The sequence below is a fragment of the Sus scrofa genome, chromosome 6, assembly GCF_054392235.1.
Source record: "Sus scrofa isolate SSC_HxYL_T2T_F1_AM1 chromosome 6, Sscrofa_HxYL_maternal_Yorkshire_Landrace_v2.0, whole genome shotgun sequence".
NCBI lineage: Eukaryota > Metazoa > Chordata > Mammalia > Artiodactyla > Suidae > Sus > Sus scrofa.
This window is the reverse complement of record NC_139388.1, coordinates 56,811,690-56,828,326: the sequence shown is the minus strand read 5'-3', so window position 1 is coordinate 56,828,326 and position 16,637 is coordinate 56,811,690. Positions and strand designations below refer to the sequence as shown.

Sequence of the window (16,637 nt, the reverse complement as noted above, 5' to 3'; positions counted from 1 at the left end):
AAAGACACACGTACTCCAATGTTCATTGCAGCACTATTTACGATAGCCAAAACATGGAAACATCCTAAATGTCCATCGACAGAGGAGTGGATCAAGAAGATGTGGTACCTATACACAATGGAATATTACTCGGCCATTAAAAAGAATGAAATACCAGCACTTTTAGCAACATGGATGGACCTAGAAACTATCATGCTAAGTGAAGTCAGCCATACAATGAGACACCAACATCCAATGCTTTCACTGACATTTGGAATCTGAAAAAAGGACAGACTGAACTTTTTTGCAGAACAGATGCTGACTCACAGACATTGAAAAACTTATGGTCTCTGGAGGAGACAGTTTGTGGGGTGGGGGGATGTGCTTGGGCTGTGAGATGGAAATCTTGTGAAATCAGATTGTTATGATCATTATACGACTACAGATGTGATAAATTCATTTGAGTAATTTAAAATAAATTAAAAAAAAAAGAAAAAACAAAAACCTGCACTCTTAACCAGTGCAGCTCAATGCCTTCTGAAAGTTCTTAGGATACACAGAATGAATAAATGATCAAATAAATGATTAAGGGTACACTGCCAATCTGAAGAATGTCTAAAGGTAATGAAGACTCACGTAAAATACCAGGGATTTTTACGCTGGACAAGCCAAGAATGGGATACTCTGACAGCTATTTCAAAAAGCTACAGGACTATCTCTTGGAAAAAGAACAGATTCTTTTGTACAGTCAAGACTCTTGGGAGAGAGAAGACAAAGAGGTAAATCTGACCAGAGAAATTTAAAAAAACAAACCCCCGCTGTTTAAGAAGGAAAGGACTGCTCTGTAAGTAATCAAAGCCAAGGCTGCAACCTATGTTCCACTCTCATTGCAAAGAGATTCTGCTGGATGGAAGGCTACGCGAGAGAACTGTTCTCATCCCTCTCACCTCCAAGAGTCTGAGATCAGTACTTTTTCTTATAAAACAGAGAGTAAGCTTTGGCATCAAATCCCCTTGCTGAATGACATGTGTATTCATTCTCATTCTGTCTAAGATTTAAACAAACTCTGCTTTACAGAATGTCAAAATACTTCCTTGAATTAACTGAAACCTCTTTAGGGTATTAAAAAATCAGGCAGGGATTCTTGCATAACTAACTCTAAACCTTTTTAAGAAGGAAATCAGACTTTGTGGTGCATGCCAAGAACTGGGCTAGACTGTTGATAGGACAAGCACCACCTCAGGCATCTGAAGGGTTACGGGGCAATTGTCAAGATGGAAATGCCATTCTTCTGAGTAGCCTGGCAGATGTCTCAGTCCCAGGTCAGACATGTGTCACTCATTAGGGAGTCAGTGGAGCACTCTGTTAGCAGCAGGTCCTTGGAGAGAAGAAAGTAACACCATCCCAACATCCATCTTCTTCTGGGGACACTCATTAACAGACTGGACTGCAAAAAGCGTCTAGCCAAAGAAATCAAGCCCTGAGAACAATCTACACATCTGTGCCTCTAAGTTTGGAGTCTGGCTGGGTCAAAAATGGAAGATAACAGTGATTAACCAAACGTGGCCATTTACACTGTGCCGGGTGCTCTGCACAGTTATTTGAAACCTCACAACCACTCTTCAAGGGAACAGTTACTAACTTCATTTTACAAATGAAAAAACAGAGGCTCACAGAGATTCACACCCAGCACTGAGAGAGCCAGGATTCAGAGGCCAGTGATCTATGAATGCCAAAGCCCCATGTTCTTTCCCCTACATAAACCATCTCCATGATGAAACACCGCTGACACAAACAGAGGGCTGCATCAGTTAAAATCAACTTCACCTTGCCCTCTGAATAGATTTTTTTCTTTTTAGGGCCTCACCTGGGGCATATGGAAGTTCTGGGGCTAGGGGTCGAATCAGAGCTGCAGCTGCCAGCCTATACCACAGCCACAGCCACATCAGATCGGAGCCGAGTCTGCGACCTATGCCACAGCCTGCAGCAATGCCAGATCCTTAACCCACTGAGTGAGGCTAGGTATCACATCATCATCCTCATGGATACTGGTAGGATTCTTAACCTGCTATGCCACAACATGAATTCCTCGGTAGGTATTTTTGGAATGAATAATACAGTCCATTGTTCTTTACTTCATAGTGTCCTTAAAAACACGCCTGATTCTTAGTCTTGATACTAATCAGGTGGCATAGGAAATAAAGAAATGAACCCAATAGTTTATGCCAGTGTTGCGCCATGGAGAACAGTGACTGGAATTTGCCTCTGGCCTCTCGGCCTTTCTGAAACAAGAAAGAGCATAAAGGGGAAACTCCTGACTCTGGCAGAGTTAAGATGTCTGCCATCTGCTTATGGGATAGTAAGTCCTCTCCATAGTTCCTTCAAGTCCACAGGGGCAAGAATAAGATTAGAATGGCAGCTAAAGATTAGGAAACAGCTAAGAGAAGGACCCCTTCTATCAGCCTGTAAGATAACCAGGTTCCAGAGCCTGAGGTGTGACTGACAATCAATTTCTTGAATTAAAAAGTTTCCAATAACGTACAAGGCCAATGTTTCTTTATATTTTTTCAAGTTTAGCTAAGACGGAGGAGTATTTCTGTGGGTACAGAGTATTTTTTTCTTCTGCTAACATTGTGCTGCTCTTACTAGGATGTGAGATGGTGGGCTTCAGAATGTCTTATTCATACTGACAACACTGTATCACAGACTCCCTTTTAAAAAACAGATGAGGAGTTCCCATGGTGGCGCAGCGGAAGCGAATCTGACTAGGAACCATGAGGTCGAAGGTTCGATCCCTGGCCTCAATCAGTGGGTTAAGGGTCTGGCGTTGCCGTGAGCTGTGGTGCAGGTCGCAGACACGGCTCAGATCTGATGTGGCTGTGGCTGTGGGGTAGGCCGGCAGCTGTAGCTCCGATTCAACCCCTAGCCCAGGAATCTTCACATGCCTGCGTGAGGCCCTAAAAAGCAAAACAAACAAACAAATAAAAAACAGATGAGGTAATAAGTTTCCTGCATCACTCTGTGAGTAGTGATCAAGGGAGAGTCATCAACAATGCGCATATGACCATTTTCCTAATGGCCTAAGTTCCTAGAGTGTAGGAATCTAGGTGTTTTTCCCTTTTAATGAATTATACCTAAGGCTACATAACAAACTAGCAGCAAAGCAAATATCAGCAAATCTCTCACCCTCAATGAACTTACACTCTAACTGGTAAGAGAAGATATATATCCACAGCAAGTGAAGGTGACCTAGATATCAGATAAGTACCAGTTGAGCCACAAAAGCAAAAAAGAGTCTCCCATGATTTCAATGAAGAGGTCAGCCACCTTTTCTGGACAAAGAATACTCTGTCTTCTACGGAAACAGCAGGCACAGCTATTTAGTGATCCAAAACTATCAACCTCAAATATGCTCTCCTATCTCCATAAATACCCTTACACATGTAACACACCTAATAAAGTTTTTTTGTTTTTTCAGGAGGAATGTCATATACAGAATGTCCCCACTGGAATAGGGACAGTGTCCTCTGAATAGGGCAATTCTCCCTCTTGACAGTGAAACTGATAGAAGCAGAGCCCAAGAGGATCAGGCAGATGGTCTGCCAAGTTGTGTAGTCAAACACCCTGGACTAAACCATAACTGGTAGAAACCTTAGGAAAACAAAAAGATTCCATAACCTACATTACTCTGGGTTTCCCCTGAAGTGCTTTACCATATTCTACAGTCCAGCATCACAGCTTTCAGTTTGGTGGTAATTCTCTATTTTCAACACCTCTTCAACAGGACATTTTCAATTAAGCTCCTTGCTCAGGCCCCAAATGTACTCTTGGCTGACTGGTGCTCCCCCTCTGGCTCTGAAAAAAAAAAATCTAAGCCCACATTTCAGAGAAAACCTGAGGGTGGATTTGTTCTTACTGGCAAAGTCTATTATGAAAGCATAAATGTACTTATTATTAGCCTTGTCTCCTTCAAGCCTGCAGTTATTGCTATGACCCAGTCACTCACCAACTTGGAGCATCTTTATTTAGGGATGAAACAGGAAGTAGCACAAAGTCTCCTAGCATCCCTGACCCTCCCTCTTGCATGATGCAAAAAGAGAGGTATGTCATCCCCTCATAGGCCCCAGATAAACCAAGACCATAGCTTTTTGGTCTCTAAAGGTATGAATCTGGGTCAATCCCTGTTGCTTTCTCAGAACGAATGACCAATGCAATAGGGAGTTAAGCAGAGAAGAGGGTCCACTAGTTCTAGGAAATGTTTATAAACATTCCTGCCTGAATTCAACACTCAATCTAGACTCCGTGGAAGTAGAGGTAATTCCTGACTTGGTTGAAATAATCTGAGTTCTGGGAGTTCCTGTCATGGTGCAGTGGTTAACAAATCCGACTAGGAACCATGAGGTTGCGGGTTTGGTCCCTGCCCTTGCTCAGTGGGTTAAGGATCCGGCGTTGCCGTGAGCTGTGGTGTAGGTTGCACATGTGGCTCGGATCCCAGGTTGCTGTGGCTCTGGCATAGGCTGGTGGCTACAGCTCCAATTTGACCCCTAGCCTGGGAACCTCCATATGCAGCAGGAGCGGCCAAAAAAAAAAAAAAAAAAAAAAAAAAAGAAAGAAAAAAAGAAATAATCTGAGTTCCTACAAAGATACTTCAGTATCACTAGGTGGTAGAGGAGAACAAACTGGCTTAGAGAAGATCAGAGCAGTTCTCTGTTCTCTGAAAAATAGATTTGGGTTGCCTATTGTAATTTTTTTTTTTTTTTTTTTTTTTTTAAGAACAGGTGTGCTGTAAACTAAGGCAGATAGTTAAAGATAGACTATTTTTGTCACCAAAAAAAACAAACTACAGCAGTTCTTTCGGCTTAAAATAAACTAAGAAACGAGTGACACCAGTCCAAAACAATTTTTCCAGTTGCTATTTCAGTGTCTCCATGCCTTTTTGTCCTCTACTAAGTAGACACTGAAGCTAGAAACGAAGAGCACCATGTTGTTCTTAGAGGGCAGTGTGGGGAAATAGATGTTTTTAGATAACAACCAAAGTCCTATGTCCAAAATGAACAAATTGACTGGATGGAGTGGTCCAAATGTGTGCCTGGCTATGGAATATCACCATCTTTCTTGGAGACTGGACTTTAAAAAATCACTGGGGAGTTCCCGTCGTGGCGCAGTGGTTAACGAATCTGACTAGGAACCATGAGGTTGCGGGTTCGGTCCCTGCCCTTGCTCAGTGGGTTAAGGATCCAGCGTTGCCGTGAGCTGTGGTGTAGGTTGCAGACTTGGCTCGGATCCTGCGTTGCTGTGGCTCTGGCGTAGGCTGGCAGCTCCAGCTCCAATTTGACCCCTAGCCTGGGAACCTCCATATGCCGCGGGAGCAGCCCAAGAAATGGCAAAAAGACAAAAAAAAAAAAAAAAAAAAAAAAGAAATAAAAAATCACTGGAAGTGCAAGTCAGGAAAATGGGGTTCCCAAATCTCAACTCCTCCACTTAGTCATGACACTAACTTGGGTAAGGTGTTTAATTGCACTGAGCCTCAGTTTCCTCATCTCTAAAACCAGGATTTAAAAATCACTTCATTAAAAGAGTTCCCTGATGGTCTAGTGGTTAGGACTTGGTGTTTTCACTGCTGTGGCCCAGGTTCAATCCCTGGCCTGGGAACTGGGACCCCATATCAAGCCATTGCACTCTGTGGCGGGGGGAAAAAAATCTCTTCATTAGGACTGAGAAAGAGATGAAAAATTGATGTGAAAATACCTGGTATTGTACTTGGCACACAGTAGGTATTCAATAAATATAGGAAAGTACAAAATCCTTCACATAGGATCTGCAGCTCCCTGTTATTCAGCCTGGCTCTCCCTCACTCTCTGCAGTAGCCACTTTAGATTTCTTTCAAGTCTCTGCATATGCCATGTATACAGAGACAGCTCCAGTTCCATACTGTTTTCTCAAAAGGAAGCCTCCATCTACACTGATTTTGCCTGTTTCACCCTTTAGGTCTCAGCTTTATATATCATTTTCTTTTTTCTTTTTTTGCTTTTTAGGGCTGCACCCGGGGCATATGGAGGTTCTCAGGCTAGGGGTCTAATTGGAGCTACAGCTGCCAGCCAACACCACAGCTACAGCCACAGCAATGCCAGATCTGAGCCACGTCTGCGACCTATATACCACAGCTCACGGCAATGCAGGGCTCAAACCTGCATCCTCATGGATGCTGGTCAGATTTGTTTCTGCTTAGCCATGACAGGAACTCCTTATATATCATTTTCTTGAGGAGCTTATCCAGATATCCTAGTTGAGGATAAAACTCCTTTCTATGTAATTTCTTAGCACCCTGTACCTCTTCTCTGCTACCATTCAAAATGCACATAAATACATGTATAAAATCTACCATCCCTGTGACTGTAAACTAGATGAACACAACGACCACACATATGCTTCTTAGCACAATGCCAGGCATATAAGTGCTCACCAATGCCCATGCATTGAGTTGAATGTTTCCTTCCTAAAAGAATGAATGAGGAGTTCCTGCCGTGGCTCAGTGGGTTAACCCTCAGTGAGGGTTCAATCCCTGGCCCAGAGCAGTAAATTAAAGGAACCAGTGATGCCACAGTTGCAATGGAGGTTGCAGCTGCAGCTCAGATTCAATCTGTGGCCTGCAAATTTCCACATACCGTGGTTATGGCCATCAAATAAATAAATAAATAGGAGTTCCCGACATGGCTCATCGGTTAACAAACCTGACTGGCATCCATGAGGACACAGGTTCAATCCCTGGCCTTGCTTGGAGGGTTAAGGATCTGGTGTTGCTGTGAGCTATGGTGTAGGTCAAAAACAGTGTGGATCCCAAGTTGCTGTGACTGTGGTGTAGACCAGCAGCTACAGCTCCAATTGGACCCCTAGCCTGAGAACCTCCATATGCTGTAGGCACGGCCCTAAAAAAATAAATAAAATCTTAAAAAAAAAAAAAAAAAAAAAAAAAAAAAAAGACTGTATGAACATGTGCTCTGGAGCAAAAGTACTTCTTTTAAAAGATAAAATTCTCTGGGGAAATCAGAAAATCCAAGGTCAAGTTTGCAACCCCACACCATTTCTAAGACCAAGGTATTTATTTGGCCTTACAGCTGAGTAGAAATGGTCTTTTCTGAAGCAAACACTGAGGGCCTTTCCTGAGCAGGTTACAAAGAGCTCATATTTCATACCATTCAGCTTGTCTGTCAAAATGCTACATCCCTCCCTAGGGAGTGAGCAGTCCAATTCCCCAGCTGGTTTTTATTCACACTAGAGACTTTAACTCTGTTCTAGGCCTCACAAAATGAGAGCTGTGTCCACACAAAGCCACAACAACCAGCCAATTCACTGAATCCAATGAAATAAGCCAATTCACTGGGGGGGACACAAACTGTCAAACTGGTTACTTGGTGCCTTATAGACCAAACAATGCGTGATTGAATTGGTTTGCTTTTCAATAGGTTGTCTTGTCATGTGGTTGCAGTAAGTGAAAGATTTTCTTTATCATTCTGTTTTGTCTTTTTTTTTTTTTTTTTTAAACACAAAATAAGAACACAACAGATAGTAGGGTAAATAGCCAATAATATCTTCCCTTTACATCTGTGGTCAAGCACACTAAATTCAGCAATTTGGGCTTGCCCAAAGAGCACATTTTGTGGAGCAAGGCACCCCAGATTGTTTTTTGGCTTCAAATTAAGACCCTGCTGGTCCTGATCTCATCTTTGCAAACGCATGGCACTGTGAGACAGAGACCATGTGCAACGACACCTCTTCACAGACAAAGCATCTATTCATGGACCCCACTGAAGTGCAGTCGTAGATTTTCAATCTCATTCAGCTGAGTGCGGAAGGCTCCCACTATGAGGGTGAGTTGCTAATGGTTCAGCTGGGAAAAGGAACCAGAATGAGAATCAGCTTTACAGTTTGCACTTTCATTAGTAGAAAGGAAAGCGATTCCCTTACTCCAACTTCAATTTTACAGTAAGGAGCTAATCTAACAAGTTAGCCAAGGGCGCCAAGCAATTCTTTACCTACATCACACAAGTACCCAGAGCACAACTTTTTGTTGTTGTTATTATTATTATTTTGCTTGTTAGGGCCACACCTACAGCACATGGAGGTTCCCAAGCTAGGAGTCCCACTAGAGCTGGAGCTGCTGGCCTACACCACAGCCATAGCAACACAGGATCCGAGCCATATCTGCAACCTACACCACGGCTCATGACAACGCCAGATCGTTAACCCACTGAGTGAGGCCAGGGATCGAACCCACAACTTCATGGTTCCTAGTCGGATTAGTTGCCACTGTGCCAAGACGGGAACTCCTATTGTTATTATTGTTAGGGGTGCTGCTAGGATGAGGGCTGAGAAAGCAGCTAAGTAACACAGGGGGTTAAAAATTATACAAAAGGTAGGGACAATGTGGGTCCATCAAGCCCTCAGCTAGACCAGAGCAGTTTTCTCCTTTCCTTCAATACAACATGCTTATTTTCTCCTTCAAGCCTTTCCTTACCTCACATCACTTAAGTTCTACTTATTTTCCAAGGTCAAGTTAAACAATAATAATACAGCATGCAGTATGCTCAGTGTTTTACAAGCATAATCTCATTCTATTTCTCATAACATACAAGGAAGGTGCCACTACTACGTTCGCCCCTTTTGCAAAAGGGAGTTGGGAGAGGTGAATCATGTGCCTAAAGGCCCAGCAAGGAAGTGGAGGAGTTGGGATTTGACTTTAGGTCCCCTGATTCCTAGAGCCTGAGCGCCTAATCGCCACAGACGATACCACCTTAACAACATCCAGCACAGGATTTCTGCTCTGCCCCAACACAGCCCCTCTCCCCATGCCCTCCTAGGCAGACTACCTATTTTCAGAGGCTGTGCAGGTCTTGCTGCCTCGACTGGGCACTAAGGTCTGGGCAAGAAGGATCAGTGCCATTTCCCCAGTGATGTCTGGCATGCAAGAGGGACTAAGTGTGTTTTCCATTACCAACTGGTTCACCCCTCACTTCAAATACTGTACTGCTTTGTCATGCCAAAAAAAAAAAAATCAAAGGCCAAATGCCCCATGTAGGGGCTGGCTTGGCATTCTCTGCTCCATGGTATCTTGCTTTTCCAGTAAAACAAGTGTCAGTCTGATTTCTTAAAGGCAGCAATAGGAGGTTTGCTCCAACAGGGAACTGAATGAAGGCTTTGCTTATCTCTGCATTAGGATGACAAAGCAGCTATGCACCATCTTCCAAGTCAGGAAGAAGACAGCCTCACCTTTTACTCACTCTTTCCAAAGGATACTCCTAAATGACTTCTGGCACGCTATTGCTCTTGGGCCAGAGGTATCACTCTTATCTGACTTGAAGAGGTGTGGCCCATAATAACTAATATAGATGGGAAGTCGATCACTTGTTGCATGATGACCTAGCCACCCAGCATAAGGAAGTTCTAGGTTAAGGAAGTGCTCATTATGACAGCATGGAGGCAGCTACCTCAGAGGTTCACTGTAACCAGCTGTTTTCTGCTGAGCATACTCTTTAAAGCACAGCTTATTTGGGTATGTATTTTAAAAGTATTATTTTCAACAGTATTAAAAATGTCGTTAGGAGTTCCCATCCTGGCTCAATGGAAACGAATCTGACTATGATCCATGAGGACGCAGGTTCAATCCCTGGCCTCACTCAGTGGGTTAAGAATCTGGTGTTGCCGTAAGCAGTGGTGTAGGTTCCACACTCAGCTCAGATCTGACGTGGCTGTGGCTGTGGTGCAGGCCAGCAGCTGTAGCTCTAATTTGATCCCTAGCCTGGGAACCTCCATATGCCACAGGGGCAGCCCTAAAAAGGAGAAGGAAAAAAAAAAAGTTGTTAGAAGAGTTCCCACTATGATGCAGTGGGTTAAGAATCTGACTGCAGCAGCTCAGGTTGCCGTGGAGATGCAGATTCAATTTCCTGTCTGGTGCAGTGGGTTAAAGGATACGGTGTTGCCAAAAGTGGGACATAAATTACAGCTGCACCTCCCATTTCATCCCTGGCCCAGGAACTCCATGTGCTGAGGGCATGGTCATTATAAAAGAAAAAGGTAGCTGGAGGAGTTCTCTTTTGGCTCAGCTGGTTAAGGATCTGGCCCTGTCACTGCAGCAGCCTGGGCTGATGCTGTGTCAAGAGTTCAATCCCTGGCCCAGGAACTTTCACATGCCGTGGGCAGAGCCAAACAAAAAATGTAGCTGGAAGTCAGGAAAATAGTTATGATTCACAGTGTGATATTATGCCATCTTCCTAATTCCCAGGTGTGCAAACACCCCCACAATTAGAAAACTGTCAGCATTTAGATCAGCTGTGCTGGCAACAGACTTCACTGGGAGTGGAGGAGGAAGAGAAGCAAGTCTAAACATCCAAAATGTTTGGATTCTGGTATTAAAGAGGAGAGCTCCGGGGAAATACTGGGGGGCTGGTCAGGCTACTTTCCGGCTTTCTAAATAAGAACTGTCTTCCATGGGTCTGCCCACTGGTAATCTTTGGAGAACAAAATACTGAAGGTAGATGACGGAATATAAATGTAAAAACAAACCAAGGGGAAATCAAACAGGAGAATGCCTATGATATTCATGAATATTCAGCTCAGAATGGGAGCAGAACAGAACCCACAATGATACTGCCCTGCTTTTTCTGAAACTGCATAGGTAAGAAAATTCTAGAAGCTCTGGCCAATGTCACACTGAGGAGCATGCCATGCTCGCAGGGAATACAAAGTGAAAAGGTTTTCCATGGCGCCATGTTCCTCTATCTTCAAGGGCCCTCTTAACCAGCATGAGCTGCACAATTGGCCTCCAGATGGTATTTTACAATGGAATTGTCAGCTCTCACAACAGCCTGGATTCTAGATCCTTCTGATTTAATACGTCTTCTACGTTTTGGGCAACCTTTCTTCCAAAGTTCTCTGAAACACTTTCAGACAAGTGGCTTTGTTCTCTGCCACTTCACAGCAGGGAGAGGAGCAAAAGCTTTCAAGGTAGAGAAACCCGGCTGTATACCAGTGCTGGGGGAGGGCTCATGCATAATGCTGGATCCTTTAACCCACTGCGCTGGGCCAGGGATTAAACCGGTGCCTCCACAGAGACAAGCTGGACCATTAACCCGCTGAGCCACAGTGGGAACTCCCTAGCAGAGTTCTGTTGTGGTGACCAAGATGTCTTTTTCTGAAACACAATGGGTATTTCCTCCAACTCTAAATGGGAAAAGAGAAGAAGTTGGGAAATACTTTTCCTGTGTCAAAGCCTAAGTCCAAGAGGACAAGGTACACTGCCCTGCACAACGCAATTCCACACAAGATAAGGACTTCCTCTGCTGCTGTATTTGGGACTCTTTCCTCTACATCCGACAGAGGCCTGACATTCCTAACATGCATGATTTACTTTTTCCCCCTTCCTGCCCCACTTGTGGTCCCTAAATTAAATCTGAAGCTCTCACTCATAGTAGTAGGAACTCACTTAAGGAGCTGGAGGGCACTCCAATTTTACAAATATGGGACAAATTTATAACTTGCATTGGCAAGGTTATCTTATGTACTTGAAGAGCTTTCACTAATTTATGTGTGCAAATAAAATAGGCATCCAACATTCCCAATGTAGCTACCTTTACACATCAGCAAGGGGAAGAAGAATTTTACAGGTATATGGATAAAATGCTTGTTTAGCAGTCAAAGACCGAGGCACGTGATTTTGGATTCTGGTGTTCAATGAAGAAAGACCAAGCGTATCGTCACTGGCTTGGCTACTTGTCGGGACACTGAGAAGTTCTACATGATCTGCTCATTTTGATAATTACCTAATTACTGCTTTGGACAAAAACATTTCGGACTATCTATCCAAGGTCCTCACCACTTGAGAGAGCTACCAGTAGTAGTTATCTGAGACACTGCCTACTCTTTTACGCTAAGTCAAACAAGGAGTAAAAACACACACACACATTTTACCAGAATAAGCTGCCCTTGAAAATCATCACCATCAATGAACTCTCACCAAGACACTGTGGACACCAAGACACTCCTATGACTCATTCCTAAGCTTGTGTCTTACCTTAGTGTTCCTTCTTAGACTGCGAAGAATATTCCTCCTCCGCGGGTCTTCATCTGTCTCATACGGAATGACAGCATTGTCCCCTTTATAGCCCTGGGATGCCTGATCCTCCTCTTTCTTCCGGATGGGCCCAAGCTCATCATCGCTCCCCACACTGAAGCTGGTTCGGTAACTAGCAAACCTCCCCAGGCGGCTGCATCTCGTCCTGTACAATACTGGCTTGCTCACAATGGATACCTTACGACCTCGCTCCAGAGAGCTGGTGTCCATTTCGCTATCGGAACCATTCCCACTGCCATTGGACTGGGCTTTGTTGATATTCCGAATGGTGATGATTTTGCCTTGGGTGCTGTCATGGGGCACGGAGTATATGTTTTCTTCTTCATTCCTTGGCTTGACCACAGCATCCATGGGTTCAGCATAATCAGAAGGATCGAACCCATCTGGAGGTAGCCAGGTGCTAGAAGACACAGACTTCCTCTGTCCATCTCTATGGCCTTGGTCTAAATAAGACAGATCCCCCTTTGTAATTTCAAAATGGACAGGAGGCTTTGGTTTGACTGGCGGAGGTACTTTGTTGTTCAGTTTACTCTCAAAATTGCTCATGAAGAAAGACAGCCCATCATTTCCCTCCAGTTCCATGGAGAGCTTAGAATGGTCTTTGGAGAGAGAGGGGAGTGATGTGTCTTCTCGAAACAGGCTGTAAGAAGGCGGCTCGCTATCTTCTTCCGAATCCTGCAGGTTTGAGTTGCAGAGTGGAGAGCCAGCCCGAGGGGAGTTAAACACCTCTTCTGTGGTGCTGCAGGCCTCCGCAGCGTTGTCGTACATGTGAGTAGCCTCGATTATGTTCTTTTTGTCCACCACATCTTTAAAAAATGGGTGGAAGATCTCAAGTTTATGCTGGGGGTGGCTACAGGGGATACTTGTGAACCTTCCATCAATTTCTTGAGCAATCTCCTCCCCCTCAGTCAGCTGCTCCCGACTCAGGTCATTATCCAGGACATCTACAGCGCCGTCAGTGAGTGCAACCAGCTGAATGGGGATAATATCCTGCACTTCACAGAGAAAGGCACGTAACATAGCCAAGGAGGCCTTACGTTTGGCTGAATAAAAAACAATGTATCCATGGACCAACCGGCTTTTTCTGATGCTAAATGAGGAATGGTATGAAAGAACTGACAGTTCAATGCGCTTCTTGTGTAGTCCGATTGGTAGTTCAAGTAAAACAGAGTTGTTGCTTCCGCAGTGGGAAGACTTACAGGTTTGGGACTGAAGGACAGGAAAGAGTATGTCATCTGCACTAAAAGGATCTCCACACATCAGACACATGACAATTCGCAAGTCAACATCAGCCAGATCTTTGATGCTAGCAGTAGAACTGACCAAGTTCAAGTTACGCTTGGAGTCTAAGAGTCCTTTCAAAACTTGACTGATTTGCTTTTCGTTAATATTGCGTCCGTAACCAATGCCAGCAGAAGCAGGGTCGAGAAAGACACACTGAAGTTTGCTTGCAATCTGCTGACCTTGCTGTATTAAGCTATGCAGGGTCTCTCCACTGGTGTCTCCTCTCTTGTTCACCAAAATTAAGGTCAGGGGGAGATGGGCTAAGTGATTATCTCGCCTGCCAAGGGTGGACTCCCTGCTCTTCTCTATACTCTCTACCACATAGGACAGAGATTCCTTTGAATTGTAAAGGCAGAGACAACCATGCGGCTGAAATGTTGGTGTTTGGAAAGAGTTCACAGGAAGCCTGACATTCCCTTCGATTGGCCTAAGGGAGAGCTCATACATTTTACCATCTATTACATACTTGTCATCATTTGTACAAAGAGCTCGAATCTCATTGGCCAACTCTCGTGCAAGGCCATCCTTGCCCAAGATCACTAAGTTGATTCTGTCAATGTTGGGGTCCGAGAGTGAGTTTTTCTGATTCCGGTCAGATGGTCGGATAAACCGAGAACTAATCAAGTGCTCAATCTTAGCGTCCACACAGGCAGGGCAGCTAGGGCATGTCTCCTTTGTTGGGTGGTACACAAAATGAATGTGCTTCAGAATAAGGGCATCACGCTCTGCTTGGAGCTTCTGTAATGCTTTAAATCGCTGTTCCTCTCCCAGAACGTCTTGAATGACACCCATCTTCTCCTTGCTGGGCTTAGCATCCAGCTCCAGCTCATAAAACAATTCCGAATATTCCAAAAGTAACTCCTGAAACTCTTCCTTTGCTTTGTCTATAATTTGCTTTTGGTGTTTGCCATAAATATCCATGTATACAGATTCTTCCAGCCATTGGTAGAAATCTTCATTCATGATAAAACTACGGGCCTCTTCCCAAGGCTTTCCAGGAGTTATGAAAGGAGAAGTCTCCAGGTTTTCTTTAAATGCCCTTCTCATTTCAGCTCTTTTCCTCTCATTCCGCAGCTTCTCTAAGTGGGCCTCGTACAACTGCTCTGCAGGGACTGTGTCCATTAAGTCAAAGGGAATCCGCTCATTCTCCATGTTGTCAATGTGGCTGGTGGCATCCCATGGTGTCTCTTCAAGCACAACAAACCACTTCAAGAATTCTGGCTTGGCCTCCAAGAGCTTTTTGGCTTTTATGCAACTTAGGTGGTCTATTTCATCTAGATTGGGTATAAGAGCTTCAAAAGCTAACGGCAGGGCTGCCAGGTACAACTTCCTTCTGCGCTCAATATGCTCATGCTTGAGGCGGTGGATGTGCTGGAGAAAAAGCTTCTTGGCTTTCTGAGTCCCTTCCAGATAGACATAGTCCTGGTACTCAGGAGAGGCCTGCATCTTTCGGCTGACGCTCAGCCAATTCTCATTGTGGTTTTTCACAATGCGACTCACCAGCCACTCATATTTGTCTTTTGCTGTAGCTATCTGCTGACTCTGCTGCTTGAGAGCTTCAAAATAAGGAATGATTTTTGTTTTCCCCCGACTTTTATCAATGAGTTGCACTAAGGTGCTGAAAGCTAAGTCCACATTTACATTGGATCTTGCTGAGGTCTCCACAACCTGGAGGTTCTTTTTGCTTAAGGCAAAAGTATGTGCATCTCTAATGTACCGCTCAACACCCTCATCACACTTAGTCAGGACCACCACTATGGGCTTTTTTGTTTTTGCAAGCTGATTGTAGAGATTAGAGACAAACTTGAGCTGGTCATCAAAGTTCCTGTTCATGCCCCTGCTAACATCAATACCAAGAAGAAAACCATCAATTAGCAGCTTTCCATCTGGCATTTGTTTCTGCTCAAAGTCCTGCTCCAGCCCCAGCTGGTCAGTGCAAAAGTACATGAGTTTTTCAGCTGATGCGAGCTTGGTTGCAGCAGCTCTCTTGATATAGGGCTGTAGGGCCGTACTTCGATGAGGTTGAAAAGTCTGATCATCAATGAATTCAGTCTGCTCCACAATGTGCATCTTACATTCCACACAATCCTCCAGGGAACGGCTAACTTCTCCCCAATAGAGAAAGTGGTCATTATTGACCACTCGCCCACCAAAGTCACTGGTGCTAAGGACAGAGGTATGGTCCAAGTGAAATTCGTCAGCACTTGGGCGCACGAAGCGGTTGCATAAACAGGACTTTCCAATGCCGCACTGGCCCTTCTCCTTCTCCGTCCCAGACAATCCCACCACGCTGATGTTGTAGGTGGGAATTCGGACATCTTGCTTTCTTGCCATCATCATTGTCGACACATCCTGCCACGATCAGCCACTTCCAAGATCAGATTAGTGTTTTCCAGTGGACCCAATGGCTTCCTGACATTATAAGTGGGGCAGCCCGAAGCCAAGGTGTTAAGGTCTCGTAGTGTTTGTACACCAGTACGAGGTCAGCTTTCGCTACTTCTCATCGCCAAATAGCCAACATTTCTTCCTAGATAAGGGAGGGAAAAAGAAAACCTATCAGCATCATAATTTCAAACCCAATTTTAATCAGCAAATGATAGCAAAAATCAATTTTCTTATTGGACAAATAATTATGGTAAACATCAAACGCACCAGGGCTCAAGCTGGGTGAAGATATAAGAGCAAATAAGACTGACACCTATGTACCTTCAGAGAGGTACAATATCATCTAACGAAGGAAGACACATATAAGTGAGCACTGTGCCAAGTGCTAAAACAAGGGTTTGCAAGCTCCATGGAAAAATGGCTGATTCCAGGAGTTTCCGTCATGGCTCAGCGGTAATGAACCAGACTAGTATCCATGAGAATACAGGTTAGACCCCTGGCCTCGCTCAGTGGCTTAAGAATCCAACATTGCTGAGCTGTGGTGTAGGTGGCAGATGCAGCTCAGATTGGACCCCTAGCCTGGTAATTTCCTTATGACGTGGGTACAGCCCTAAACACACACACACATAAAGAAAGAAACAAAGAAAGGAAGGAAGGAAGAAAGGAAGGAAAGAAGGATCGGAGGAAGGAAGGAAGAAAGAAAAATGGCTGATTCCAGGCTAAGGCAAGGTTAGTACAATACAAGCCAAGAACATCTTATTGTACAAGGAAGGAAGTGCTCAAAAAAATCACAGGGCACCTCACTAGGACACAGGAGCCAACTTTGAAGGGGAATCCACTAGTCAAATCTGGGCCATTTTGA

At 44.4% G+C, this 16,637-nt stretch overlaps 1 protein-coding gene across 1 annotated transcript in view; it reads right to left on the bottom strand.

The window, feature by feature from the left end:
* ARHGAP35 (Rho GTPase activating protein 35) overlaps positions 1-16,637 on the bottom strand; it is a 129,438-nt gene that overhangs the window by 70,400 nt on the left and 42,401 nt on the right. The window contains exon 2 of the mRNA XM_021094622.2: positions 12,047-15,917. Coding sequence (XP_020950281.1) covers positions 12,047-15,730 — 3,684 coding nt within the window. The 5' untranslated portion in view covers positions 15,731-15,917. The remainder of the gene's footprint in view (positions 1-12,046; positions 15,918-16,637) is intronic.